This window comes from Onychomys torridus, chromosome 23, assembly GCF_903995425.1.
Source record: "Onychomys torridus chromosome 23, mOncTor1.1, whole genome shotgun sequence".
Classification (NCBI taxonomy): Eukaryota; Metazoa; Chordata; class Mammalia; order Rodentia; family Cricetidae; genus Onychomys; species Onychomys torridus.
Window position 1 is genome coordinate 59,490,091 of NC_050465.1, and position 27,299 is coordinate 59,517,389.

Sequence of the window (27,299 nt, forward strand, 5' to 3'; positions counted from 1 at the left end):
ATCTTTGCAAATAAAATACTTCGGGGTTCCTTCTTGTTCGTCCTAATGGCCTAAAAAAACTCTTCTTGGAGAAAATAGGTGGCCTCAAACAAGTGAAAATCTCTAGCCAGCTTCCCCTAGGATAAGGCAGGCCTCTAAATGTAAAAAGAGGCCGGCCTGGGGTCTCCTGTCAGCGAGGAGCAGGAAACCCAGCAGGCCTGCTTGTCTTCAGTCCTCTTGGGGCGGCTCAGGGGCGCAGGCCTCCTGCAGGGGAGCTGGCCTCCCCGCCCCCTCGCTTGCGGCCGCCCTTTCCTGGCAGGACAGAGGGATCCTGCAGCTGTCAGGGGAGGGGCGGGGGGGGGGGGATGTCAGGAGGGCTACAAATAGTGCCGGCGGCTAAGGGGCTCTGTCTCCCCTCTTCATATCCACTCTCCAGCCGGCTGCCTGCCCGCTGCCTCCTCTGTGCGTCCGCCCAGCCTCGTCCACGCCGCCACCATGAGCCAGGCCTACTCGTCCAGCCAGCGGGTGTCCTCCTACCGCCGCACCTTCGGTGGCGCCCCGAGCTTCTCGCTCGGCTCCCCACTGAGCTCTCCAGTGTTCCCTCGAGCAGGCTTTGGCACCAAGGGCTCCTCGAGCTCGATGACATCCCGCGTGTACCAGGTATCGCGCACGTCGGGCGGGGCCGGGGGCCTGGGGTCGCTGCGGGCCAGCCGGCTGGGGACCACCCGCGCGCCATCCTATGGCGCCGGCGAGCTGCTGGACTTCTCGCTGGCCGACGCGGTGAACCAGGAGTTCCTGGCCACACGCACCAACGAGAAGGTGGAGCTGCAAGAGCTCAATGACCGCTTCGCCAACTACATCGAGAAAGTGCGCTTCTTGGAGCAGCAGAACGCCGCGCTCGCCGCCGAGGTCAACCGGCTCAAGGGCCGCGAGCCGACTCGGGTCGCGGAGCTCTACGAGGAGGAGATGCGCGAGCTGCGGCGCCAGGTGGAGGTGCTCACCAACCAGCGGGCCCGCGTCGACGTGGAGCGTGACAACCTGATCGACGACCTGCAGCGACTCAAGGCCAAGTGAGGGGCCCAGCGCCTTTCAGCTCTTCCCCCTTCATCCCATGCCCCTGCGGGGAACTAGGCACCCCCTCCCGGAGCCTGGGACCCTCCTCATCCCATATTTGGAGAAGGTCATTCCCTGGGTGTTCCCTAGGAAGAGATGGACCCCGGATCTTTCCATTGCTCCTTCTATATCCCATTGGAGTCGTTTGCTTGGGGAGGTAGACAGATAGAAGAAATGGGGGAGGGGGCGCCTGGGGAGGCCCAGTGCAAGCTGAGCAGCCGCCTTTGAAAGGATTCTAAGGGGCTGGAGTGGCTTTGATGACCACAACAGAGACAAGGTAGAGGGCCAGAGCATGGTCAGAGGGAGAAGAGGCTGATGGGAGCCTGGAAAGCTGGATGGATGGGCTGGGAAGGGCTGGAGGAGGGGAGCAAACTTTCAGCTCTGCTGCGCTGAGGCTCTGGGGAGGTGGGGAGAGGGTAGGGGAGAGGGGGGAAGAGGTAGCTTGGTCCCTGGGCCTAGCTGAGGTAATGAACGCTATTGCACTAGGTAAATGAATAGGCCTGAGGAAAGGGCACAGTGAGTACTGGTTGTGGCCCTTTTAAAGCTCAAGAGGGCCGGCCCATTCCATCATGATCCAATAAGAAAAGGCCGAGTAATTCCGAGATGGGGGCACGCCCCTGCAGTTCCTTGGGAGGATGATTCAGGAGGATTGCTGTGAGTGTTAGGCAAACCTGTGATACAAAGCAGGTCCCAAGCCAACTGGGCCTACATAGCAAGACTTGTGTTTAGACAATTTAAAAAAAAAAAAAATTAAAAGATAGAAAAGGCTCTGTACGTTCATGGTCCTGCATCTGTTTACCCAACTGAGCAGAGTCACCTTCTTGCCACCAAAGTCGCAAACATTTATTTAACTAACAGCCACTTGGTCAGGCTAGGTCTGAGAACACAGAGGTGGATAAAATAAAACAGAGTTCCTAACCCCAGGGAGGTCAAGCTATTTGGGACATAGACTTCAAGGGTGTGGCTCCAGGGTTGAGACTGAGCCACTTCCTGTCCCCCTCCCCCTCCCATGGGAGGGGCCTCTGCTATTTTTTTTCCCCCAGGCCTCTTGTTTCTACCCAGCAACCAGGACTTGTCCCTGTGTCCTGAGCTGGCTCCCTGATAGGTCCCAGGCAGTGGTTTCTATTGACAGCTCTACCACTCACTATTTGTCTGTCTGTCCTGCCTAGGCTGCAGGAGGAAATCCAACTGAGGGAAGAAGCAGAGAACAATCTGGCTGCCTTCCGAGCGGTGAGCCCTCTCTGCTCCCCAATAGACATCTCTCTCTTTTCTCCCCCTCGGCTCCACTTGAGCTGTTCCAGACCCTAAAGTTCTTGTTTCCCCATATTCAGGATGTAGATGCAGCCACGCTAGCTCGCATCGACCTGGAGCGCAGAATCGAGTCACTCAATGAGGAAATTGCATTCCTTAAGAAAGTGCACGAAGAGGTACCAGGGCCCTTGGGGGATGCAGAAAGCAGCCAGAAAAGGGGCTGACTCTGAAATGGGGAGCGAAGGTGTTCTGGGAGGGTTTGGAAGGGGACTGAAACCCAGCTGGGTCCTGCAGGAGATCCGTGAGCTTCAGGCCCAGCTTCAGGAACAGCAGGTCCAGGTGGAGATGGACATGTCCAAGCCAGACCTCACAGCGGCCCTCAGGGACATCCGTGCTCAGTACGAGACCATCGCGGCTAAGAACATCTCTGAAGCTGAGGAGTGGTACAAGTCCAAGGTAGGTGGTCTGGCCAAGGGGCGCTGGCGCCCGTCCTGTATCTCCATGTGAGGTGCTTCCTATACCTGCATCCACGGAGTAGGGTGAGCCTGGAACTTCCACACCCCCTTGCCCACACTACACCCTGCCTTCTTCTCTCCATCTCTGCCCTCAGGTTTCAGACTTGACCCAGGCAGCCAATAAAAACAATGATGCACTGCGCCAGGCCAAGCAGGAGATGATGGAGTACCGACATCAGATTCAGTCTTACACCTGCGAGATTGATGCTCTCAAGGGCACCGTGAGTCCCTCCCCATGCCCACAAGCTCGGCCTCTTTCTGCCTACACCTCAGTTCCACACTCTGTGACACTTTGAGCCCATTACAGACCCTCTGGGGCCTCCATCTTCTCAAATGTACAGGGAGGTAAAGGCAGACAGGTAGATTCCTAGTTGGATACTAAGGAATCAGAGGACTCCTGGGGGTGTCTCCCTATGTAGGATTGGAGGGTTAGTATAGACGCTCCTTATTAGGTGGTTTGTTCTGAATGGCCACATAAGACTTCTCTAGAACTCAGGGTTCCATAGCTAAGGAAGAAGGCTTTGGTGATTCTTCTACCTGACCATGACCATGAGGAGTTGCCTCCAACACTAGGTTTCTTCCCACCCCGATTCTCTGGTGCCCTCCTTCCTAGATATGCTCTGGGACTGTACTTGACTTGGGCCCCCTCATCCCCTGCAGAATGACTCCCTGATGAGGCAGATGAGGGAGCTGGAGGATCGCTTTGCCAGCGAGGCCAGCGGCTATCAGGATAACATTGCGCGCCTGGAGGAGGAGATCCGGCATCTGAAGGATGAGATGGCCCGCCACCTGAGGGAGTACCAAGACCTGCTCAATGTGAAGATGGCCTTGGATGTGGAGATTGCCACCTACCGGAAACTGCTGGAGGGCGAGGAGAGCCGGTAAGGATTTAGGTAGGGTAGGGTAGGGTGCTGGGAGCCCAGTCCATCACAGATGATCTCAGCGAGACCTGAAAACAGTCCTATACGAGAGGCCACTCTTCTGCCCATCGCGGAAAATTAACCAGGGCCACCTGGGTAAAGCGAGATGTAATTAACAGCTTTTTTATAAAGAAGAGAAATGTAAGTATTCCCTTATCTACCTTTAGAATTAAGAACCTGCAGCATAAAATCATATTCGGCAATCAGTAATAAAATATTACTGCCAGTCCAGGGAGAGATGAAAGCGGAGTGGAAAATGATGAGGGAGAGAAGGGAGGGGCCGCTGGAGACAAACAGACATGAAGAGGCAGGGAGCCTTGTGCATGGGAGGCCTTAGAGAGGGGAGGCTAAAGCGAGTGTACACACAAGCACACACAAAGGAAAAGACACAGGTGATGGGCTCAAGGCAACCCGCCCAACCTCCAGACGCAAGAAACAGGAGTATAGGGAGTCTTCTGGGGGACAGTAATACTGTGAATCTTGATTCTTGGCAGTTACATGGAGATAGATTCTTCTCCAAACTCACTCGATGTACCCTAAGGGTTTGCCCATTTCACTGTATGTAAGTTTAACATCAATTTAAGACAGATCTATTATGCCAAAAAAAAAAAAAAAAAAATGGCATCATCAATACTCATGAAAGTGTGGCAGCCATGTTTAGGTATGGATTTATAAGGAGAATTCAGGGTTTTTATTTATTTCTTTCCTTTGAGAAGGGTTTAATGTAGCTCAGGATGGCCTCAAACTCACTATGTAGTTCAAGGACGACCTTGAACATTTCTTGCTCGTCTCTGTTTCCTAAGTGCTGGGACTTGGACAGGCTGTGCGGTCATGCCTGGTTTCTGTGGTACCGGGGTTTGAACCACAACCTCATGCATGCTAAGCAAGCTCTTTACCAATCCAGTTACATCACCAGCCCCTGAGTTTTATAGAATGACATCTACTTCTAACACAACATGGATGACCTTTTAAGGTAGCTAGAGCCAGATGCCCTTTTCTAGACTAGGCATAAATGGCCCATTCCTGGGTTTGGCCTGCCTAGAGGGTGGACACCAAGTGAGTCGCTTCCTCTAGTACCAGGAGCAAGGAGGGCCTGGGGACCTGGAGGGTGCAGTGGGGTTAGGCATCTTGGTGTCATGCCCGAGGTCAGGATTAGCATTCATGATCTTTCTAGAAGGGGACAGTTCCTGGAACAGCTAGAGTTGGTTTTTGATCTGTGCATTGTGGATAGTGAGAGTATTGGGCTGGGTAGGGGAGGAGGCTGGGACAGCTGGAAATGGTGGCTTCTGGGAGAGATTTGAGTGTCCTTAACCCTCTGGGGACATGGTCTCTTGCTTTTCAGGATCAACCTTCCTATCCAGACCTTCTCTGCTCTCAACTTCCGAGGTGAGTGTGTGCTGGGTGGTAGAGGTGGGGCTGTAGGGGCTAGGGAGTCAGCTTGGGTAGCCCAAACCTTTTAGGAGAGGATGGAACCCTGGAGCAGACTGGGCATGAAGAGAAAGAAGGCTGTAGATAAGACACTGAGGGGTGGGGGAGGGAGGTGGGGTGTTGGTTTGTGTTTTTTTGTGCCGACTGCTTTCCCTGTACCTTCTGGATTATTGGGTCTCAAGAATCAGGATGTGTCCTGAATGGCAAACTCTGGAAGCTGCAGGGGTGTTCCCCTGGCAGTAGGAACATCTCACTCTCTGGGCAGGAAGGTACCCCTTGCTCATGATCTGTCTGGCATGCCGCCGGAGAGCACTTGGCACACCATTCTCTGGCTGTTTGTTGAGTGCCTTGTTTGCGGGGAGCAAGAAGTTGGATGCACGGTTGAAAAAGGGAAGCCAATTTTTTAGCAAAGCCAAACAATGAAGAGAATGAGCTTTGAGGGCATTCTGCCATTCTGACATTAGTAATATGCAGATCAAGTGGCTTCCCAACCCCAGAGAGCAGAAAAGCGCTCACTAATGATACATTAGGAAAGGGAGTCGGAGATCTTGGCAGCTTCTCCTTTCCTAGATCAAACCTTTTACATCTTCGATGTTCATTTCCATCAGGAAAAATACATGCTGTGCTCCACCGAGTCAAACGTTCATTACAGGCTACTTGCTTGCTAAGGGATTCATGAACGCCAAACTCCTGACACCAAGGAACTGAATGTGACCCCCACTAGGCTTCTTTTTTTTTCACTTAGTTGTTTATTCAGTTACCAAGTATGCATTTTGCATATCAAATCACTTTTGCTGCAAATCAGTAGCCCTGTGCCACAATAAGGGAAGTACCACGGATGCTGTTTCCCAGAGAGGAAACTGAGGCACAGTAGGGTCAGTGGATCAGCACAGTGAATCAGTGACTAGCTTTGGCATTAAGACATCAAGCAGCTTGTCCAGAGATAAAGAACTGGAGCCTCTAAGTTCCTCCAAGGTCCACAGGCCTGGGCTTTGGGGCTCTCTGTCATAAAGGAGAGTCTAAGGATATATACTCATGCAGGGCTCTTCTGAAAATCCAGAGGCAGAGAGGGAACAAAGAAGGCTAGGGAACATGAGTACTGGGCCTGGGCCTTGGGTCCCCTGCCATCCTGCACCAGCACTCACAACACCATCTCTTGACTCTTGAAGACATCTCTTTAGCGGGACTGGCCCCTGGCTCTACAGAACCACCTGCTGGGTGCTGGGCTCAAGGGTCAGGTCTTGGAGAAGTCAGAAGGTTGTCAAGAGGAGGGTGGAAATCAGCTAGCACACGAGACTATGAAGCCTGGGGTGGAATTCCACCCACAGTGCGGCTTAGATATGAACTTGGCCGGGCTGATTGTGTGTTGGGTCTGTTACAGAAACCAGCCCTGAGCAGAGGGGTTCCGAAGTCCACACCAAGAAGACGGTGATGATCAAGACCATTGAGACCCGGGATGGAGAGGTGAGTGGTCTGTCGGACCCCTTGTCCTTGGGGAGGTAATGGGGGTGGACACCATGGCAGTCTGCCAGCCAAGTGTCTTTCACCAGCTGGGCGACTTCCTACCCTGAAAGGGGGTGAGGAGGTCCTGCTGTCTTGGGATGGAGTAAGTGAGGCCGAGGCTCCTCTTAGCCGGCAATGAATGGACTTCTCCATCTGCTCAGGTCGTCAGCGAGGCCACACAGCAACAACACGAGGTGCTCTAAGCCGGACACTGTCCTGGTCCCATCCTCACTGCCTCTTGAAGCCAGCCTCTTCCACTCTTGGATGTCACACCCAGCCACTTTCCTCCACTCACAGCCTCTGACTCCTCCTCACCGATCAGCCCTTTGCGGTCTTCATGCTGCCCAGGAAATACCCCAGTCACCTCTGCAGACCTTACCATGAGTCCTGGCTTTTGGCAAGTGTCAAGCCTGGCTCTTGAGATAGAACCCGGCTCCAGTCATGGCCCGTCCCCTCCCTCCTTTGTTACCCCAGGCTCTAGCCTTCGGCTTTGGAGAGGGTACCAGAGAGAGGGCGTTGGGAATCTGCAGTGTCAGGACAGAGCTTATGGACATCCCCACATTCGACCCCCAGCCTGGGTCCGAGACTGAGTGAAGCCTTCTCAGCTGAGATGAGAGAAGAGGGCTGAAAAATGTCCGAATGGCCCCTCTCTTTCCCATCCCAGCCCAGGATGGGCTTAGAAAAACGGGGGCTGTAAGAGGGAACCTGAAGGTGCTGGATGTGGGAGCAGGAGATACAGAAGGAGAGCGGGTGGGTGAGAAGCTGGAGGGGAAAGGAGAGAGAGGCAGAGTGGGCTCAGGCTGGTGGGAGGGGACCACCTCCCACGCCTGCCCCTCCACTGTGGGGGCCCTGGACAGAAACAATAAAGAGTCAAGCACAAACCTACAAGCCTCTGCTGTCTTGACCTATGAGTTGGGGGGGGGGTGTTGGACCCTGTCATACCACCCATTACCCTGAGATGGACTGTGTCACCTTTTGCCCAGCTAGATTGCCCTACGGGCCTCCCAGAGCCGCAGGCTGTGTGCACCGTAGGGGAGGTTGGATAAGGGGCTTCTGTTAAAAAGCCACAGCGCCTCCTCCTTAAGCCTCCTACCCTACCTTCGGATCATCTGGCCATCTGGGTGAAGGCAGGGATGGGGACAGTTCTCTTCCAGACTGGCTGTGAAGGGAGCTCCCAAGTCCTTTCTCCCAAAGAAACTACCAGCCCCTTTCATTCACTTTTTTTTTTTTTTGAGATAATATCTCACATAGCCCAGACTGGTCTCAGACTCCCTTTCTACCCAAGGTTCGGCTTTGAACTCTCGATCCTTTTTCTTCAGTTTTCCAAGTACCTTTTAACTCTTTCTAAGGCTCTTTAATGCACAGAGGCCAAGCCAGGCAAAAGACCAATGTTCACGAAAGTGCAGACAGAATCTTTACTCGGAGAAGAAGGCTCGACACTGAGAAAATGTCAACCCATCCTTCATCCATACGCGATCCCAATGGAATGCACTCTCAATGAAAATACCAAAGGGAGCCAGGGGAGGTGTGCTGCCTGCACTTCCAGCACTGGTACTCCAGAGGTGGAGGCCGGAAGACCTCAGGTTCAAGGCCAGCCTGGGCTACATAGTGAAGATATTGTGTAAAAAAAAAAAAAAAAAAAAAAATCCAAATAACGTGAAAGGGTGTATAGGAACTATTAAAGGATATCTGATATGGAAAAAAAAAACCTGAGGGGGTCACGACCCACAGGTTGAGAACCCCCGACTTAGAAAGTGTTGTTAACGAAAAGAAACTATGTAAGACATTCACGTAAGAAAACAAACCTCACATATGCATGGAACACTGGTGTACATTTAAGGAGGCATTTCAATCTATGGGGGAAGACGTAATCGATAGTTTAGAGACAATAGATAGGCCAAAGGTCTGGGGGCCAGGGCGTGAAGTTTGTCTTTCTTCCTACATCTTCCTAAAACATATTTCAGGTTAATGAAAGATTTAAGGAACATGCTAAGCCCTCGGACCCGAGGCTCCATGCTGCTCCTCCTGTATCTAAGTGACTGCCCCTTAAAGGAGATGGAAGTATAGAAGCCAGAAAGACGATGGATACATGTAGGTTGCACGTGAATAAACCAACGAGGCTTTAGCCTTAAAGTCCCTACTGGCCACTCTAAAATAGCTTTCCAAAACCTTCCGGAATCCTTACTGGTAGTGTTATCTCTCTTCCCCTTTTGAATACACCCCTGAGTTACCAGTTCCCCACTTTCTTGAAGCAGGCCCATTTTGAGGATCCACACCAAGTCCCCACCTCTGCCACCTGTGACTGCTGGTCATTTCTGTCTCCCACATGATCTAATAGAGTCAGCCTAGGGACAACCTCTCATAGAACATGGACTAGAATGGCATTCAGTGTCTTTACGTGGACCTGGAACAGGAAGCATGAGCAAGGAGCTGTCTATCTTTGAAACTCAGATATGTGTTGACTTCTCTGGAGCGTATCTGGGCTGAGGGCCTAGCCTTGGTGGATAAGGCTGCCACGGCAGCCTGGAAGAAGTTTCTAGAGCCTCACTGTTTCTCCTTCACCCCGAGTGAATTGTGTTTACTCATCGGCTCCACATAGGGCAGAAGGACACATAGGTTGGGGGTGGGGTAGCCTCACTGTCCTAAAATAACAGCTCAAGTACAGACTAATCCTTAGGGTGTGGGGCACTGGGGGTTCCAGACTCAGTCAGAACTCAGACAGCCTTCATGTAGGAATCCCCTCCCCAGCCTCATCCCATCCCATCGTCTGTGGCTGTTCCCTGGAGGCCCCTCCGTACGGGATGCTCTGAAGGGAAGTCTTTCCTTCACACACCTGTCTCCTGTAACTACACTTGCTTGTCTGACAGGAGGCCAGAACTGCCCGCCACACCCAAAGGGTACATTCTGAGGAGAGCTTTTCTGAGCCTGCTCCCATGAGCTGGCCGCGACGCCGGGGATGGACAAAACAACCCATAGAAGGTTCATGGCTCACATGGTTTTGAACCTAGAGTCAGCTTTTCGGTGCACCTTACCCCAGTTGCTTCCACGGCAGGATCTCCCCTGTGCCTTGAGACACTGTGGAGCTTTCTTCAAGACTGTGTACATCAAGAAGGGAACAGACCCTCCGAGGCTTCCCACAGCCCCAAGGCCAGGCTCAGGCTAGCTCCAATGCTCTGAGGAGGAGAGCAGGAAGAACTGTAGAGGCAGCTAGATCCCAGTGGGCACTCTTCTATCCCATCTGTCCACTCTGGCTGAACTCCAGCCCTGCCCTCTGAGGTCACTCCTTTCCAAATCATTCCTCTCTACATAGCTCACCAGGGCACATATGCAAATGAATCAGTGACCTTTGATTCAATACCTAAAAATGTCAGCTGCCCAAGGACAGTTTTTGTCTGTTTTATTCACTACTAATCCCTTGCACCCCAAAGGGTACTTGGTGCACGGTAGATACTCATTAAATATTTCTTTTTGTTTTTTGTTTTTGTTTTTTTCGAGACAGGGTTTCTCTGTGTAGCTTTGCGCCTTTCCTGGAACTCACTTTGTAGACCAGGCTGGCCTCGAACTCACAGAGATCTGCATGCCTCTGCCTCCCGAGTGCTGGGATTACAGGCGTGCACCACCACCGGCCGGCCCTCCTTAAATATTTCAGTGCTTCTTGAGTGAATACCCACCAGGCACGTTTATTTACTTTTCTCCATATTACATATTCACTAGGAAGGGCCGGTGACACCACTGCTTCACCCTTCAGTGGATAGCTACTGAGATTTCCCCTCACCCCACATGCACACAGCATGTCATTGAGACTTGGAGGAGGGCGCTGGAGAGATGTCTCGGCATGTGAGGACACTAGCTGCTCTTCTAGAGGACGTGGGTTCAATTCCCAGCACCCACCTGGGAGCTTACAAACACCTGTAACTCTAGTCCCAGAAGATTCGATGCCTTTTTCCAGCCTCTGTAGGTACTGCGTGCATATGGTGCACAGATGTACATTCACAAAACACTCATGCACATAAACAAAAAATAAATGAAATCTCAACAACAACAACAAAACCCAAACAAAACAAACAATAACACATTTGAAAGACCACTCAGAGGAGCCAGACACAATGGTTCCAAGCGCTGGGGAGGTAGAGGGACACCATGAGTTTAAGACCTGACTATTCTACACATGAGTTCCAGGTTGACCTCTTCAAACAAACAAACAAACAAACAACAAGCAAGAACAACTTAGATGAAATGTTCTTTGGCCCAGAGAGGCGGCATGATCTGCCAAGGTCACACAGCCATCTATAGCAAAGGGAGACAGGACCTCTAGAGACCAGAGATCTTTCCATGACACTACAGACTTGTGATCAGAAGGCAGGGCAACCTGGCAGCATGCATACCCAGCCTGGCGCCAGGATGCAGGGTACTGTGGGGCCCGTGCTGAGGGACAAACACCTAACAGCCAGCTGTCTGGAGCAACTGGCCTGACCTCAGCCTGACCTTTTCTACTTGTCTCAGCCGGGACAGCCTGGTCCAGGAGAGGGCGCCAGCGACTGTAGACCCTTGGGAGCAAGTCAAGGTAGACCTCTGAATGGACACAGAAGGCAGAAAACAAGCCATGTTCCCGGCCTGTGCCAGTGCCTTTTAAATAATTAATATTCATTTTAATATTTAATATAATTTAATACCGTCACAACATAGGTCAGCTCATGTAATTCTTCTCCTCAAAACCCAGAGATGCTTTCCCATTCCGCTGAGAATAAAAGCACCATGACCTGCAAGATGCGAGGCCATCTTTTCAACCTATATGATCCATTTCACGCTGACTCTGTGTTCATTCCTTCTAGCCTTGCTGGCCTCCTGGCTCTTTCCAGAATCCGCCAGGCACATCCCACCTAGGTGGCAATGATCCTGCCCAGCTCTCTGCAGCCTGCCTTTCCTTCCTCATCCTTTCCAGACCGGCTCCAGTGTTGCTGTGGAGGTGACTCCAATGACCCTAAGTATTTTTATTTTATTTTATTTTATTTTATTTTTTATTTTTTATTTTTTGAGACAGGCCTTCACTGTATAGCCCAGGCTGGTCTTGAATTCCTATCTTCCTGCCTAAACCTCTGGAATGCTGGGATTGCAGACACGTATCACCACAGTCTCCAGCCACCCTGTTTCAAAACATACCCCCACCACGCTTGTATCTCCCATTCCTTGACGAGTTATCTACACAGTATCTCTCTCTGTCTGTCAAATGTCTGTCTTCTCCAATATAAGCAACCCCAGGACTGCCGCCTTTGTCTGTTTCATCCATGGCTATGTTCCTGGCCAATGGAATGGTGCCCGCCTCGCAGGAAGAACTCAAGAAATGTTTGTTGAAGGGACAAATATACCCCAAGTTTGGCTACCCCATGCATAGATGAGCAAATTGAGGTGTTATGTGACTCGTTCAAGGTCCCATGGTCCATTTATTTAACCAACTAGCCAATCAGCCAACGTTTACAGACCATCTGCTGAGTTCCCTGTATGGTGAGGCACGGTGTTAATTAAATGGCTTTGGGTGGTAAGCTTTGTGTATGTGTGTGGAGGGGGTGGCATGCACAGGTGTACCACCCATGCATGCATGTGTTGAGGATAGAAGTTGGTGGTAGTGTCTTCTCTATTGCTCTTCACCTTATTTTTTTTTTGTTAAAGACTTATTTATTTATTATGTATACAGCATGTGTGGCTGCAGGCCGGAAGAGGGCACCAGATCTCATTACAGATGGTTGGGAGCCACCATGTGGTTGCTGGGATTTGAACTTGGGACCTTCGGAAGAGCAGCCAGTGCTCTTAACCTTTGAGTCATCTCTCCAGCCCCAACTCTTCACCTTATATTTAAAGACAGGATCTCTCACCGAATCTGGGATATCCTAATTCTGGTAGGCTGGCCAGTGAGCCCCTAGGATCCACTTGTCTCACCCCCTTAACACTGAAGTTAGAGATATGTGTCGCCACATCTGGATTTTACATGGCTGCTGGGGACCTGAACACCTGCCCTCATGCTTGTACAATAAGCACTTTCCCACCGAGCCATCCTCTTCTGGCTGATTGTGAGCTTAGGAACAAAGATGAGACAGTATCTGCTCCTTTGTTCTTGGTGTTCTGTCTATTATGGCTTCTCTCTCTCTCTCTCTCTCTCTCTCTCTCTCTCTCTCTCTTTCTCTCTCTCTCTCTCTAAAACCTTTTTAGAATTCAACTTACACTGTAGAATTCAATTCATCACTGGAGGTTGCCAGGGACTGGTAGACAGGGTGTGGCCAGCTACAAAGAGGAAGCGCACGTGAGTATTTAGGGTGATAGAACTGCTTTGTATGTTCCTGGGGTAGCAAATACACAATTTCATGCATTTGTCAAAACCCACAGACCTGCACATCACAAAGAGTCAGCTTTAATGTATGCAAACTACATGAAAAGTCATTCCCTAAGGCTCTTAATCTTTATGGACATAATTCAGTGTTTAAATTGTTTCTTCTTTACTGCGCGCCTGGGAATGCATGCTCACGCTCACAAGCACCATTGCACACACGAATGCCTGCCCCTCCACACACACACAAACAAGCACACATGCACGCTTTAACTTCAGTTTCCCAGAATGAAGATGGTTCATTTAACCAACCAACAAGACAAAAATACTTACCCCCATCTCTGAGTGACCCTGGCTTTCAGCTCTTCCCAGGGTTCATCCTTTTAGAGTTCACAGTCAGGTCTGGATCTCTAAAGGTGTGTGTGTGTGTGTGTGTGTGTGTGTGTGTGTGTGTGTGTGTATGATTCCAAACAGAACTGAGACTCTCAGAAATCCTATGCCAGCCCTCTAATACTGAGGTATTCCCTGGACCTTATACCTTAAATTTCTTTTGTTGTAGTTTAGAAATGTAAATTAATATGCCCTTGTCAGAAATAACACAGACAGATCTTGGACGCTTCACTTGGCTTTTTCCAGGGGTGACACCTTGTATGAATATCAGGAAAAGTGACATTGGTGTGGCATATCCAGCTTATCAGATTTACCAGTTTTATATGCACCCTTGTTTATATGTGTCTCCCCAGGGATTTCTCTCTATTGGACTAGTGAGAAGAGGTCTGTGTGGGTCTCAAGGCTAGACCCATTAACTGCTGACCCTTGACCTCTGACCTCCATGTGGGAAGCCTCTACCTTGACACTTTCCCTGCCCTTCCGGGTTGATCTGCCCTTCAGAGTGGGCACAGCTGAAAAAAGTGGGCACCTAGGAAGATGGTGAGAGATTGCAACTACTTGTGTCTAGTGGTTTGGGCACCTGTCTCTACCCGTGTGTGTGTGTGTGTGTGTGTGTGTGTGTGTGTGTGTGTGTGTGTGTGTGTGAGAGAGAGAGAGAGAGAGAGAGAGAGAGAGAGAGAGAGAGAGAGAGAGAGAGAAACATCCACAAGATTGGACAAAGGAATCATCTGCAACAGCTTGAAATCAATCATAGCACTTCCTGCCTTCGGAACAGAGTCCTTAACAACCAAAGCTTTGCCCTCACCCACACAGTTCAAGCCCTCCAAACCCCGCTTCCAGCATGTTCTCCTCAAGCTGTCCCTGGGTCTCCACTGCCCTCGCTGCTATTGGCTGCTGGTTCCAATCCTAGTCAACTACCTTCTTCAGGGGAGGGCAGATTGTGACAGGATTGGCAGTGGCCTGGGCTGTGAAGGTGGCGTGGTGCTGGTAGTGAGTGCAGGACCAGCTAGGAGCCAGAAATCCACCCAAACTCCAGGATATGGGTCTTGGTGCTTACCAGCTGTAATGGAGGTGCTGGGAGAGCCCACCGGTCCCTCTGCTCACCTCCACTAGGGCCTGTCTCTCCACACACCTCTCAGACATCTCCTCTGGACCTTTCCTCTTCCTCTCCAGCAGCCTAGTGAGGCTGGGGCGCTGGGGCTGAAGAAAGGAAATGGGCCTGAGCCCAGGGGTAACTCGACTCCCCAGGTCCAGCAGGCTGGGGGCGGGGTTGGGGGGGAGGACAGACATACCGTGGGGGAGGAGATTCTTTTAGGCCAGTGCTGGCGATGGGGGGCACTGGGAGAGCGAGAAGGAGCCACATGGAGTCCAAGTCCCCTCCTCTGCTGCCCCCTCCCTCTACTGCTCATTCGCAACTCGAGCCGGGGGGCCTAAAAATAGTCCCCGAGGCGCAACCGCGGGCGGCCCTGGTGACCTTCTGGGTAGCACAGGCCGAAGGCGGGCGGGCAGCAGGAAGGCCGGCCGCCGGCCCCATAGGACCCATCTCCTAAGGCACCATACCCCCCGGGGCGTTCCCTTGGCCACCCAGATCCAGCGTTCCCCGTCCCCCTAGTCCAGATCACAGAGGCCATGCAGAAAGGCCGGGGCGCGCGAGGCGAGGACGCCGGCACGAGGGCACCTCCCAGCCCCGGGGTGCCCCCGAAGAGAGCCAAGGTGGGGGCCGGCAGAGGGGTCCTCCCCACCGGGGCAGGGGCCGGGGCGCCGGTCTTCCTGCGGCCCCTGAAGAACGCGGCGGTGTGTGCGGGCAGTGATGTGCGGCTGCGGGTGGTAGTGAGCGGGACACCCCAGCCTAACCTCAGCTGGTTCCGGGATGGGCAGCTCCTGCCCACACCGGCCCCAGAGCCCAGCTGCCTGTGGCTGCGGAGCTGCGGGGCACAGGACGCCGGTGTGTACAGCTGCAGCGCCCAGAATGAGCGGGGCCAGGCCTCCTGCGAGGCTGTGCTCACAGTGCTGGAGGTCAGAGGTAATGCAGAGGTGGGGCCTGCCTGGCAGGGCTGGGGGCACAGGGGTAGAGACAGCTACCCAGGCCACGCGACGCAGGTTAAAGTCCCTCCCTACCTTCCCAGGTGCCCAGTTTTCTCAGCTGTGCCCACTCTGAAAAGGGCCGATCAACAGGGAAAGTGTGTCAAAGTAGAGGGGCTGCCCACATGAAGGTCAGAGGTCAAGGGTCAGCAGTTAGTGGGCCTAGCCTGAGACCCACGCAGACCTCTTGGATGATAGTGCAAAAGCTCTTCTTATCTAGTAGAAAGGAAACCCCCTGGGGAGAATTGCTCTCTTCTGCTCCAAAGACAGACTTGAGACCTGGTGATCAGCCCCTCACAGATATGTGTGTTCGTCTGAAGGGGCCAATCCCCCTTTTGGGGGCCGCATGGAAGGAGGATGGCCAGATCTTCTCTTTTGAAGATCAATACTGGGACAGGATGATGTGGTCAGGACCAGGCAAGGTGGAAGGGATCAGATGTGAATGAACAGGGTCCAGGGTTTCAGCAGATGGAACTAAGGCCAGACATGAGAAGTGGCTGCTTAGAATCCATGTACATGTATGTGTGTGTGTCTCAGGCATTTGTGATGGGAGGCTGTGGACTCTGGCGGTGTAAATACAGATACATAAGACGAGGGTAGATGGAGACGATATTGAAAACTGTGGAACATGTCTACTGAGGTTCCCAGGTCAGTGTCCAGGGGACATGCTTTGGGCTGGTGTGAAGGCAGAGTTCTAGGTTGATATACTAAGGCAGGAGGGGAGGGGCAGGGGCCTCCGTCTTGTAGCATGGTCCTGTTGTAGCTGGTGGGGGTGTCAGGCCAGGTTGATAGTCCTTGGGTCAGTTTTGGGGTTTCCTTTTTTCATTTTATGAACCATGTGGTTCTCTAAACCAAAGACAGTCTTGGACCTACCAAACTTTGAAAAATGGAATTCTGGGAGAGATGCAAAGGACTTGTGGTAGAGGGGAAGCGTCACTTTTTGGTCATTTGCAAAGGGACACCTCATCGCACTCAATGGTAGAATATAAGAGTCAATCTTTGTGCTCTGGGGAGGAAGTCTAGAGATGAAAGACCCCCCAACAAAGTGGAGGGGAAAGAAGTCCAAAGTCTAGGCAGGAGATGGAAATGAGATGCCCTCTCCATGTCTTCTCTCCCTAGCTTCACCCTGCCCATTTCCTAGAGTCTTCTTGTAGTCCCAGTGGCCAGGCCTGGCCTGTAAATGGCCAAGGGTGGCTTCCATTTGGCCTAGAAGCTGCCAGTACAGGTTTCCTTAACCTGAGCCTAGGGGCTGGAGCATGTTCTGGAAGAATTCTGAGCTGAAGGAGTCGATTCCTGTAGTTTTTATTTACCTATAGTCTGGAGTAAAAGAAGCCGAAAACAGACTATAACTCAAAGATTAAGGAATATAAATTAACCGGAATACAACCCGGAGGAAAGAGAGACAAGATCAGGAAAAGGAAAGACAGAGGAAGAGAGTGGTGGCTATAGTGCTTGTTAGATGCTGGGCAGGTCCATAGAGAACTGCCACTCCGCCAGGCAGTGGTGGCACACGCCTGTAATCCCAGCACTCGGGAGGCAGAGGCAGGCGGATCTCTGTGAGTTTGAGGCCAGCCTGAGCTACAGAGTGAATTCCAGGAAAGGCGCAAAGCTACACAGAGAAACCCTGTCTCAACAAAAACAAAAACAACCTGCCACTCCAAATGCGTCCGTCCTTGGACAGGTGAGAACAATGTGGACTAGAGAGGAGGGAGGTAAGGGCTGCTTGTGGCATGTCCGGACTGAGCATCCTGTTCAACCTTGGAGATCTTGGGGCCTTTCTACTACTCAAGATGTTCTGAGGGAGGGAAGGAGAGAGAGAGAGAGAGAGCTTGTTCAGTGCCTTAGAATGAGCTACTAAGAAGTTGGCCTGGCCTGTCACCTGTGGAGATGCAGGCTACCTCCAACCCTCAGCAGGGATGTTTCTTTGCTGCTTTTGAATCAGGGTGGTGGACTAGGCATAGATAAGCCCAGACTGGACACACCTAGACATAGGGGTACAATCTCCCCCGACTTGAGCCATCTTGGTGAACAGCAAGGGTGAAGGGCTTGGAGTGAAGGAAGACTGTGGGGCTGGGTTTAAGGCCTCTGGCATTCACATTAGACAGGAAGAGGGTACTGAGCTGAAGCATGCTACCTTTGAGAACATGCCCAGATGTATAGATACAAGGTGGAGAAACAGTCCGGGGTGGGGGGTGGGGGGGCAATGGCTTTGGTGATGCTGGAGATGAGTCTGGCTTCTGCCTCTTCTATTGCCCATCCCTCACATCCCTGCTCAGTGACAGCTCCTGGTCCAGGGAAGCCAAGCCAAGAGCTCGGCATCACTCAGGCTTCATAGAAAACGCTCTTGTTTGGAACCGACAGCACAAACATTCAAGGAACTTGAGGAAGCCAAGCAAGGACCTGGCTACAGACGGAAGGAGTGGTTTCCTGGCCATGATTGCATTCTGGCTGGGTGAGACAGGGTGATCTGAAGGCTCCTGGCACTCCAGAAGCCTGAGATGTTAGTTGAGGGTGGAAGGGTCTTGTCAAGACTCTGGAAAACAAGTCTGCCTCAGGGTGGGTAGGATGAGAACACCCAGGTGGTAAAGGTGCAGGGTTTAGGGTGTTGCAATAGGAAATAAAGGGGAGAGACTGCCAGAAATTCAGGATTTTGGTAAAATTGTTAACATGTATTAAGGGTGTGGTCTCATTTAATTATTTAATCTTCCAAACTCTCTGGTTATTATTTGGACTTTACTAATATATAAGACAGCCAGGATTCCAAGGTATCCAAGGTTGAACAGCTAGTGAGTGAGGTAGGGGGATTATGTCTGGAAAGCTGGGTCTCTGAGCCTGGGTCTTCATTGCCTGTTCACAGAAAGAAAGACTAAGTGACGAGCTTCTTACCATGCCCATGTTTCTTGTATCAATATCCAAGTCCTCCTCCAGCCTGCCTCACACACAGGCTTCCATCCTTCCATGGCTCCCCAGCAAGTGACCGGAACAAGTCAAGTGGTGCCCTCAGATCACGGGGCACGTGTGGCTTAAGAGGAGGCTTTTTTTTTTTCCTCCCGAGACAGGATTTCTCTGTGTAGCTTTGGAGCCTGTCCTGGAACTTACTCTGTAGACGAGGTTGGCCTCGAACTCACAGAGATCTGCCTGCCTCTGCCTCCCGAGTGCTGAGATTAAAGGCGTGTGCCACCACCGCCTAGCACTTCAGGGCAGGGGGTACAGAGCAGCTGAGAGAAGGGGCAAGCAGGGGGAGCTGGTATGTGTGTGTTAGTTGAAGCTTTATAGCGAGGCTCTGAAGATCGGTGTTAATCAGAAAGGCCCGTGGTCAACAGATGGCAGGAAGCAGCCTGGACACTTGAAGTCGTGGAAGGAGGAGGTTGGAGTCAGATAGGAAGAGGGACAGTTTAGTCCAGGAAAGGAGAGGACTACAGCAGAACCCCAAACCCTCAGGAAGGACTGTTCTGTAGTTACCATCTTTCCCACCTGGACTTGGACTGTCTGTATAAAAAGCCATGAGGAACTACTGTGGAATTGGAAATGGGAAAAGAGTATCACCATCCATGTGTGCATAACACAGCAAGTGCCAATCAGAGAGAGGAGGAGGGGCCAGCGGAATCACAGGGGAACCCTGGGAGGGGAAAGAGAGTAGCAGAGAAGCCTCCCTCACGTTGTCCATCAGAGCAAGTCCCTCCCTGAAGATCTGGGCAGAATGGGGGATAGTCACTTCTCCAACAGTTTCTTGGGAACTAGCTGGGGTGGGACAGAGAGGAAGGAAAGGCTGGATGAAAGGGGCTGAAATCTAGAAGATTCACCACCTGTTCCCTACTGCTCCTTACCTATTGCCTACCTGAGACTCCCTCCCGTGTTTATTGAGTGTCTCCTATGAACCAGTTTTCTACCATTTTGGGGTGCTTAGGGTACATAGCGAGGGTGGGTGGGGGAGAGAGAACCAAAAGCTTGACCGAAAGCAAGAGAGAGACAATACGAGGCACCGTCCCCTGTACAGTAAGTAGGAGAGTGACAGACGGGCCGGTCGTTAGAGGAAGGGAAAGAGAAGCTGAGCAGAGGCAGGAAGGAGAGGTGGAGGGAAAACAGTGGTGTGTGTGGCTCAGAGGAAGATCTGCCAGGAGACCAGGGCAGGCAGCATCTTTTAGAGTTTTTTCCGGCTAAAGAAGAGAAGGCTGGCTGGGCTGAAATGAGAAAGTGGCAGCATAGCACAGATGCTCTGCCATGAAGGAAAAAATGGAGGCGGGGGGGGGCGCTCTTGCTGCGAGTGATACCTCCCAGGCCAGTCCTTCAGGATTCTCCGGGCAGGAACACAGAATCCTGCCAGTGGCTCATCAAGCCCAGCTGTCCCGTCACTCATGCCTGCTGCCCATTGGTTATTTTTGCTATGGAATGTGCCAGCCCCTCGGATTCTGCTGGGGAACAGGGGTTCATGTTACCCTCTCTGTCCACTCAGCTCCTCCATCTGCAAGATGGTGTATTTGGGGGTGTCCGGGGTCCTCTGGCTGGAACTAGTATGGACAGATAAACGTGCCTTCTCCATGCACATCTCTACACATGAGTCTCCATCTGTACCCATTGGCCATTTGTCTGAGAAACAAGGACACCTGTATGTAGCCAGAATGTAGGAGGCAGGATCTTAAGCTCCCCAGGTATGATGGTACATACCTTTAATCCCAGAACATGAGAGGCTGCGTTTGAGGCCAGCCTGATCTACAGAGTGAGCTCCAGTCTACTAGGGCTATAAAGTGAGACCCTGTCTCAAAATAATAATAACAATGATAATAATAATAACAATAACGATAATAGTGTCCCACATGTGAGCAACTACAGGAGTCAGGTAGAAACAAAAACTGAGATCGGTATTATTGTCAACAGTTGGATGTGAGTGTGTTGTCTCACCCTTAACCAAACCAAATTCATTAGGTCTGACCTTGTATTTATTTCAGTGTCAAGGTTTTTACAGCAATAAGGTCAGGAGACACAGGGACGAACCAGCATACGGTTCTTTATGACACAATGACCTAGTCAAAGACTCCAGCTCCCTCAATTTATTAAACTTGCCATCTGGGACAAGTAATTGCTTTGTACCTCGGTCTTTCTCCTTATGGGGATTAAATGAGTTACTCATACAAGGTCCTCAGCATAATGCCTAGCACGGACCACGGAGGCAGTACATGTTACTAATTAGTACTGTAGTCATAGCTGGGGCTGGCACCACACCAGTGCATTCTGGGATGAGGAGACCTGTGGTGGTACCAGTTCTCTCAGCCCCAGCTGCTTGCCCGTTTAATGGGGATGGGAATACTGCTAAGGGTTTCAGGCTCCAGGGATTGTTTTGAATGAACTGACTGACATGTGGAAGGTGCCAGGTACTTGGCAAATGCTAACGAAACCTAGCTACATTATCATGAGGAAAGGAAGGAAGAACTTTGTTTAGACGCAGTGTGTGTACATGGTGCTGAATAAGGTGGGGTGGGCAGTGGGGGGCCCACACCCAAAAATCTCAGGAGTAGCTCATTTGTGTGTCTATGAGTTGACTTTGATTATTAAGAACACCTATGAACACTTTAGCCCGTGTCGTGTGTGTGTGTGTGTGTGTGTGTGTGTGTGTGTATGTGTGTGTGTGTGTGTGTGTGTGTGTGTGTGTGTGTGTGTGGTGTGTAGATGGACGGATGGAGGGGAGGGGACAGTACAAGGAACGTCCAGAAATTCGAGCCAAAGAGAGGAAAGCCCTTTTTTTACTGTCCTGAGGAGCCTGGGTCCAAGTCAGCACGTAGCCCCGACCCCAGGATCTTTGTGCTGAGCATGACCTAGGCGCCCCCACCCGGCGCTGTGGCTCTGAGGTGAGTTGGGTGCTGTCTGACCGTGTTGCCTGTGCGCATGTTTGCGGAGTACGCTAGCGAAGATGCTGTTGACCTTCCAGAACCAGCCTGCTGGAGGAAAGGGGATGCGGCCAGGAGGCCGCCTCTCGCTACCAACGAAAGTGGCCTGAACTAGAGGCTACTACTGCACTCCTTTCTGTGCCTCAGTTTCCCCATGTGCCCAGGGTCCGAAAGGCAGATGTGGGGTGGGGGTGCTGGCTGTCAGCGTAGGGAGGTGTTCCGTGGGAGAGCTGGAAAGCAGGCGAGTGCTGCCCCAGGGTGGGTAGAAGGACTCGCAAGGGAAGGGTCGCCAGGTAGGGCTCGGGCTGGCGGAGGAGGGGCGGGATCTGGGCGCAGCCGCCTTGGTCTTACCCCCACCCCGGCTCCCAAGGCCCGGCGGCTTCTTCCGCCACCCGCGCCGGCTCCGGCCCGCTCCCCAGCTCGCCCCCGGCCCCGCCTCCGACTCCGCCCCGCCCCCGCCTGTCCCCTCCTCGCCCGGCCGCCGGCCCGGCCCCCTCCCCCGCCATGAAGAAGCTGTGGGTGAAGAAGCGTTTCCAGGTGAGGGCTCCGGGGGCGGGTGGTGCCGGGAGGGGGCAGGAAGGGTTGGGCGCCCCGAGGGAGGGCGGGTCACCGCCGCTGGGCCCAGGGGAGGGGGCGATGGAGTGGCGCTGGCCCCACCCCAGCCCCGCGGAGGACGACAGGCCGGGCACATGGGGGTGGGGGGGCCGGCGGGCGCCCTGGCCAGCGACTGGAGAGCTCAGGCCCCTCCCCGTGCTGAAGGGCAGAAGCCCCCATCATCCCCCATCCCCTCGACCCCTGGAGGCTCCGGTTACAGTCTCAGCACGCAGCGCCCACTGGCTTCTTTGCCATCTCACCCACATCCAGCCCTGGCTTCAGTCCCCGCCCGGCATTTCCTGGGCCCCCTACTCCGCAGCCTTCCGTAATTCCGGAGATCCAGAAAGCAAAGCTCATGGATCCGCGCTGAGCTCAAGAAATTTCCCCAAGCTCTGTCCTGTCCTCTATGTACTGGGGCCTCCTTCCTGCATTAGCAAGATGCTGGCCTTTGAAGGACTTTATCCTTTGCCAGCCCCTACCCTGCCTGCAGATACCTATCCCAGGTGTCTGCCCTTCCCCGCCGCAGGAATCTGTGTCCTCTGCCCTCCATCTCGTATTCATTCTAGCGCCCCCACTCCATCTTCCCTCAGTCATGCTGATTTCCTTATCTCCTCCCCTGTATCTCTGGGCGTGCTGCTCTGACCCCAGGCTCTGAGCCTCTAGCCCTTAGGAAGTACTAAGGTTTGCTCTACAGGCCCTGCTGTTCCCTAGCCTTTCTTCCTTGGCTCCTCCCCAAAGCCCGGCTGGGCAGCCTAGGGGAAGGAGAGCTGAGCTATTATGACCAGGGCCACCTAATGGCTTTGGCCTCTGTGCTCTGGCCCCTAGTATGAGTTCCTGTTTGATGATAGCAGATCGGGATGAGAGGTATTTGGACTCAGCAACAAGCCTCCTCCTCAACAACTCGTTCTGGCTTTTCTCTTTCAGAAAACCGGCCATTCCCGCCGGGCCTTTGGCCGACTTACCCATGGTGCGTGGACTTCGGGTTGCTGTAGCCCATGCCCACTTCTCCTCTTGGTTCATGCCCCTTTATGAGGCATCTCAGACCTGAAGATAGCCCATGAGATGTGGACCCCCCCCTTCCCATCTATCCATCCCCAAGAAAGACCTATTCTCTGCAGCTGAGAAAGGCCCTAGTATTTGGGAAGGGGCTCCCTAGCACACCCACCATGGTCCTCAGCTCTCTGTTGTCCATCTGTGGGACCAAGTGAGAAGCATTACATTGCCATGTTCTGGCAATGACTACATGGCCCCTGTTTGTTATGGTACCCAAGGGGAAACTGAGGCACGGAACATGATAGGCTCTGGGATGTTGAAACATGCCCAGGAATCTTTGCTTCTAACCTAGCCATGGCATTTTTTGAGGACCATTCAATAGTAGAGAAGTTCTTGAGGGGGACAGCTGCCACAGCACCATGGAAAGTGCCATGCAAACATTGTAACAGAAAATGGTCCTGACTCTTAATATTAGGGAGACAGACCTGAGTCTATGGCTGGTCACAAATGTGTGTGTGTGTGTGTGTGTGTGTGTGTGTGTGTGTGTGTGTGTGTGTGTAGTGAGAGTACCAGTAAGTGCTGAGGGTACCAGAATCACTGGGCATTTGAGATGACAACTTAAGCATATGGCTTCCCAGTGTTGGTACATTCTGGGGATCTCCCTCCCCATCCTACAGACCATCTCTGGGCACCAGGGACCCCTCTGCTCCCTATGTTCTGCCTGCCTTCCATGCCCCATCCCACAAACACTCTGATAACTGTCTGTCCACATCTCTCTCCCGCTGCTCCTATGGAAGCGAAGTTTTCCGCTCCTGCAGAAAGCAAAGTTACGGTAGGAAGCTGGCTCCTGCCCTAGCCCCTCACTCCCTTCCCCTACCCAGTCTGGGCTTCTCCTCACCCTGCCTCAGTTACACCCTGATGCCTTCCGGCTGCTTTGGGGTTCAGGACAGCCTGGTCCTGCTATTGGTTGCGTGCCTTGACAGTACAGCTCTGAGGTGACTCCTGGGGTACTGGAACCTAGACTTTGGAACCCTGGAACTTAGGGCCTTGTTATGTGGGATGCCGCTATTCGAGACCTTAAGGTGTCATGGACATGGAGAGGGTGGAAGAGGCCCTGGTAAGCCTATAAGTGGGTGGGGGTGGCTTATTTGGAGGGGTCCATGGAGGTAAGGGTGATCATCTGAGGGTGAGTGGTCTAGGGATGGAGCCAGGGCACCTGCATGGGAGGGGCTGCCTTAAGTATCCCAGGCTGGACTCAGGGGGAGTCAGGAGCCAAAGAGTAGACTGGGTCCTGGAAGCTCTCCCTGTGATTAAGATGGAACTTGCTTTGGGGGAGGCGGGAGGCGACTAGGGAAGAGTTGGAGGCATAGGGAGGAGGTCCTTGCCCACACAGACCCCTTCTTCTCCAGACTCCGAGACTGCTGAGGATGACATCAGCGATGTGCAGGGGACCCAGCGCCTGGAGCTTCGGGATGACAGGGCCTTCAGCACCCCCACGGGTGAGCTTTCTGGGTGCTCCAAGAGCAAGCAGACGGGCTTCCTACAAAGGGTGCCTCTGTCTCACTGTGCTCCTTTCTTTAGGGGGCTCTGATACCCTGGTGGGCACCTCCCTGGACACACCCCCGACCTCCGTGACAGGCACCTCAGAAGAGCAAGTGAGCTGGTGGGGCAGCGGGCAGACGGTCCTGGAGCAAGAAGCGGGCAGCGGGGGTGGCACCCGCCCCCTCCCAGGCAGCCCAAGGCAAGCACAGACAACCGGGGCCGGGCCACGGCACCTGGGGGTGGAGCCGCTGGTGCGGGCATCGCGAGCTAATCTGGTGGGCGCAAGCTGGGGGTCAGAGGATAGCCTTTCGGTGGCCAGTGACCTGTATGGCAGCGCGTTCAGTCTGTACAGAGGACGGGCGCTCTCAATCCACGTGTAAGTAATGGCCTCACCCGGGGCCCACACTGTCTCATCTCACCATGCCGCCCCCTGCGCTGCCCCATCTCTGCTCCATTAGCCTCCCTCCAGCCTCCTCTGCCTCATCCGTCTCTGCACTCCATTCCCCACGGCTTCCACTGGCTACACTCTCGTTCCACACCACTCCCTCCTTTTACCATCACCGCCCACGGCCTCCTGCTCCCACCTGTGCAGGCTCACGGTGCCATCGTCACGGTCTTGTGGACCCCTCTGCCCCTTCCTCTTCTCCTCTAGGAGTTCCAGTTTGTCAGGGCCCCTCTCCCGCCTCGCTCATGTAGGCTCCAGTTGTCCCAGGATCGCCCCCCCCCTCGGGGGCCCCCTCCATGCCTGCTGTCTCAGCAGCTGCTGTCTTTTCATCTCTCTGCACATTCCTGTTCCCATGTGGGCCTTTTTCTGGGAGGAACAGAACCTTTCTGCACGGCAGCTCCCGGGAGAGCAGGAGAAAGCAGGGGAGCGAGACAGCACCCAGGAGAGAGAAGAGAGCGGAGGTGGTCAGGGGCAGCTGGGGCAAGGGGCCTTCGGGCACCGGGCACCGCCGGGAGGATGTGGGTTGTGGGGAGGCAGCCGGCTGAGAGATGAGGAGGGGGTGGGGATAGGGAGCTAGGGTAGAGGTGGAGGGTTGGAGTAACAGTGGCAGGGGGGGCGTGGGTTGATCTCGTGGACAGCACCTGAGGAGGGTCCATGGCTGGCCTGGTAGGGGGTTTCGACACGTGGAGGTGTTGGGGTGAGGTGCTGAAGCCATTTTTGGAGATCTGGGAGATGGGCAGAAACAGGAGGGGGTGCCCTAAGCAGAAGAGGGAGTGGCTGATGGTAGATGTGATGGTGGGTATTTGGGTAACTGAAGAGGGGCTTCACTTGTGATGAGTGTGGGTGTTGGGTAGACATGGAGGATAACAGGGGGGACCCTGGTGTGGTTTTTAAGAGGGTGGTTAGAGTGACCAGTGATGGCCAGGGGAGAGGCCTAGGTCCATGGCAGGGGCCTGGGGAGCTCCTTTGGCTTATCTTACTGGCTTTATCAGGCACTCCTTCCCTGCCTTTCTTTCCCAGGCCCCAGCCTGAGCCTGGAGTTGCTATGGCAACTTCAGAGGAACCCATTTCCTTAGTGATAGCTATGGTACAGAGTCTGGCCTGGAGCTTCGAGCTGCTGGTGGCAAGAGGTCTCCTCCGCTGTCCCCAGTTTCTCTCCAGGCCTTACCCAGTTCCCAGAGACCATCCCTTAAGGACGCTGCTGCCCCTCTCTCACAGTGGACTGCCTCCTCGCAGGCATCTGAGGCTCCTTTGGCCCTTCCCCCTCTTCCAGGCAGGGGCGGGTCTACAGCGTGGGTGGTGACTCAGGTAGTCTAAAATATCCTTACATTGAAGCGCGCATAGGAGATATGCTCCTGGATGGTACTGTACTGTTTCTTCTCCTTTTCGTTCTCCCAGAAACCCAGACAGTTGGAAGGGAGCAAGGGCTCAGGGATCAGTCTATCTGTGTTTCATCCCTAACACCACCTCCTAAGCTGTCACCTTGGGAGGGCACTGGCCCCCCTTGAATCAGCCTCAGTTTATTTATCTGTAAATGGGGACAATATCAGCTCCTCTACGGGGGTGGGGGGGGACTTTTGTAAGGATTTAAATAATTCAGTGCGCGTGAAGCCTTAGTTCGTTGTGTTGTGGCACGCACTAAGTATTCAATGAGCTCGCTCATGAGTTTTCAGCTGGAATATGCCAGGTCTGAAAAGAGCTCTCAGGTGCCTTACTTTGCCAGTCTCTGTGTGCAGTGTGCCGTTTCCCCATGGAGATGGGGGAAACTGAGATCTAGGTCATGCATGGGCATCAAAACTCTATTTGATGAGGAGGTTGACAGGCTTCTTCACTCCTCACCTCCCCCCCCCCCCCCCCCCCCGCCCACACATTCTCCGTTCAGTCCCACTTGGTAGTTATTTCTGAGTGGGACTAATTCTGAGTGCATCCCTTAAAGTAGGACTTCTGTCCTTCTCAGAAAGGTTTCCAAGGACTCAGATTGTTTTTTCCCATGAGGGGTAGACAGAGGTCGACCTTAGGGGTAGATGGGTGAAAAGGTATGCCGCAGGGGTAGGACACTGCTCTCTAAAGGCTATGCCGAGTGAGGAGGCAGTTGCTTTTCTAGGAGCCACTGGGAAGGACAAGTATCCCGTCCAGTTTGGGCAGGGCCGCTGTGGGGACCAGTTTAGGGCAGGAATGAGTAAGAGGCACATTCCTGAGAGGAGCCCTCCCCATCTACCCCTCGTGTTTGCCCTCACCATCTCATCTTTGGGTCCTCAGCTTCCTCTTTTCCTCTCCCTCATGCTAAGTTCTTGCTGTGTCCCAGCTTCCAGGGCTGGGGGGAGGGGGCTGGCCGGAACCCCT

At 53.1% G+C, this 27,299-nt stretch overlaps 2 protein-coding genes and 1 long non-coding RNA gene across 10 annotated transcripts in view; 2 read left to right on the forward strand and 1 right to left on the reverse strand.

The window, feature by feature from the left end:
* The first annotated feature begins 374 nt into the window (after positions 1-374).
* Positions 375-7,578, forward strand: Des (desmin). The gene is made up of 9 exons (XM_036173063.1): positions 375-1,049; positions 2,262-2,322; positions 2,424-2,519; positions 2,638-2,799; positions 2,954-3,079; positions 3,519-3,739; positions 5,121-5,164; positions 6,588-6,670; positions 6,871-7,578. Exons 1-9 carry the CDS (start codon positions 475-477, stop codon positions 6,910-6,912), a joined length of 1,410 nt encoding a protein of 469 aa, XP_036028956.1. The 5' UTR covers positions 375-474; the 3' UTR covers positions 6,913-7,578.
* On the reverse strand, positions 1,924-25,208 carry LOC118573060. 3 transcript variants are annotated; one of them, XR_004943580.1, is made up of 7 exons: positions 25,096-25,208; positions 14,476-14,618; positions 13,362-14,004; positions 12,926-12,985; positions 9,742-9,882; positions 3,711-3,870; positions 1,924-2,864 (listed from the first exon to the last, which is right to left on the reverse strand). It is a non-coding gene; the product is annotated as an uncharacterized LOC118573060 (long non-coding RNA). The 3 variants fall into 3 exon arrangements; XR_004943582.1 differs by lacking the exon at positions 13,362-14,004; XR_004943581.1 differs by lacking the exon at positions 9,742-9,882.
* Positions 21,842-27,299, forward strand: part of Speg (striated muscle enriched protein kinase) — a 51,112-nt gene continuing 45,654 nt past the window's right edge. For 3 of the 6 annotated variants that reach the window (XM_036173054.1, XM_036173060.1, XM_036173061.1), the window contains exons 1-5: positions 21,842-21,919; positions 22,901-22,943; positions 23,772-23,801; positions 24,379-24,468; positions 24,551-24,887. In XM_036173054.1, coding sequence (XP_036028947.1) covers positions 21,887-21,919; positions 22,901-22,943; positions 23,772-23,801; positions 24,379-24,468; positions 24,551-24,887 — 533 coding nt within the window. In that variant the 5' untranslated portion in view covers positions 21,842-21,886. Of the gene's footprint in view, positions 21,920-22,900; positions 22,944-23,766; positions 23,802-24,378; positions 24,469-24,550; positions 24,888-25,164; positions 25,418-27,299 lie in introns of those variants that run through there. The other 3 variants (XM_036173056.1, XM_036173055.1, XM_036173057.1) reach the window with 3 other exon arrangements.

Bases quoted from the DNA above. Each gene is read 5' to 3' on its own strand.
- Des (XM_036173063.1), top strand. From the start codon at position 475: ATGAGCCAGGCCTACTCGTCCAGCCAGCGGGTGTCCTCCTACCGCCGC. The intron at 2,800-2,953 runs GTAGGTGGTCTG...CTCTGCCCTCAG, and splicing joins AGGAGTGGTACAAGTCCAAG to GTTTCAGACTTGACCCAGGC. The intron at 6,671-6,870 runs GTGAGTGGTCTG...CCATCTGCTCAG, and splicing joins TTGAGACCCGGGATGGAGAG to GTCGTCAGCGAGGCCACACA.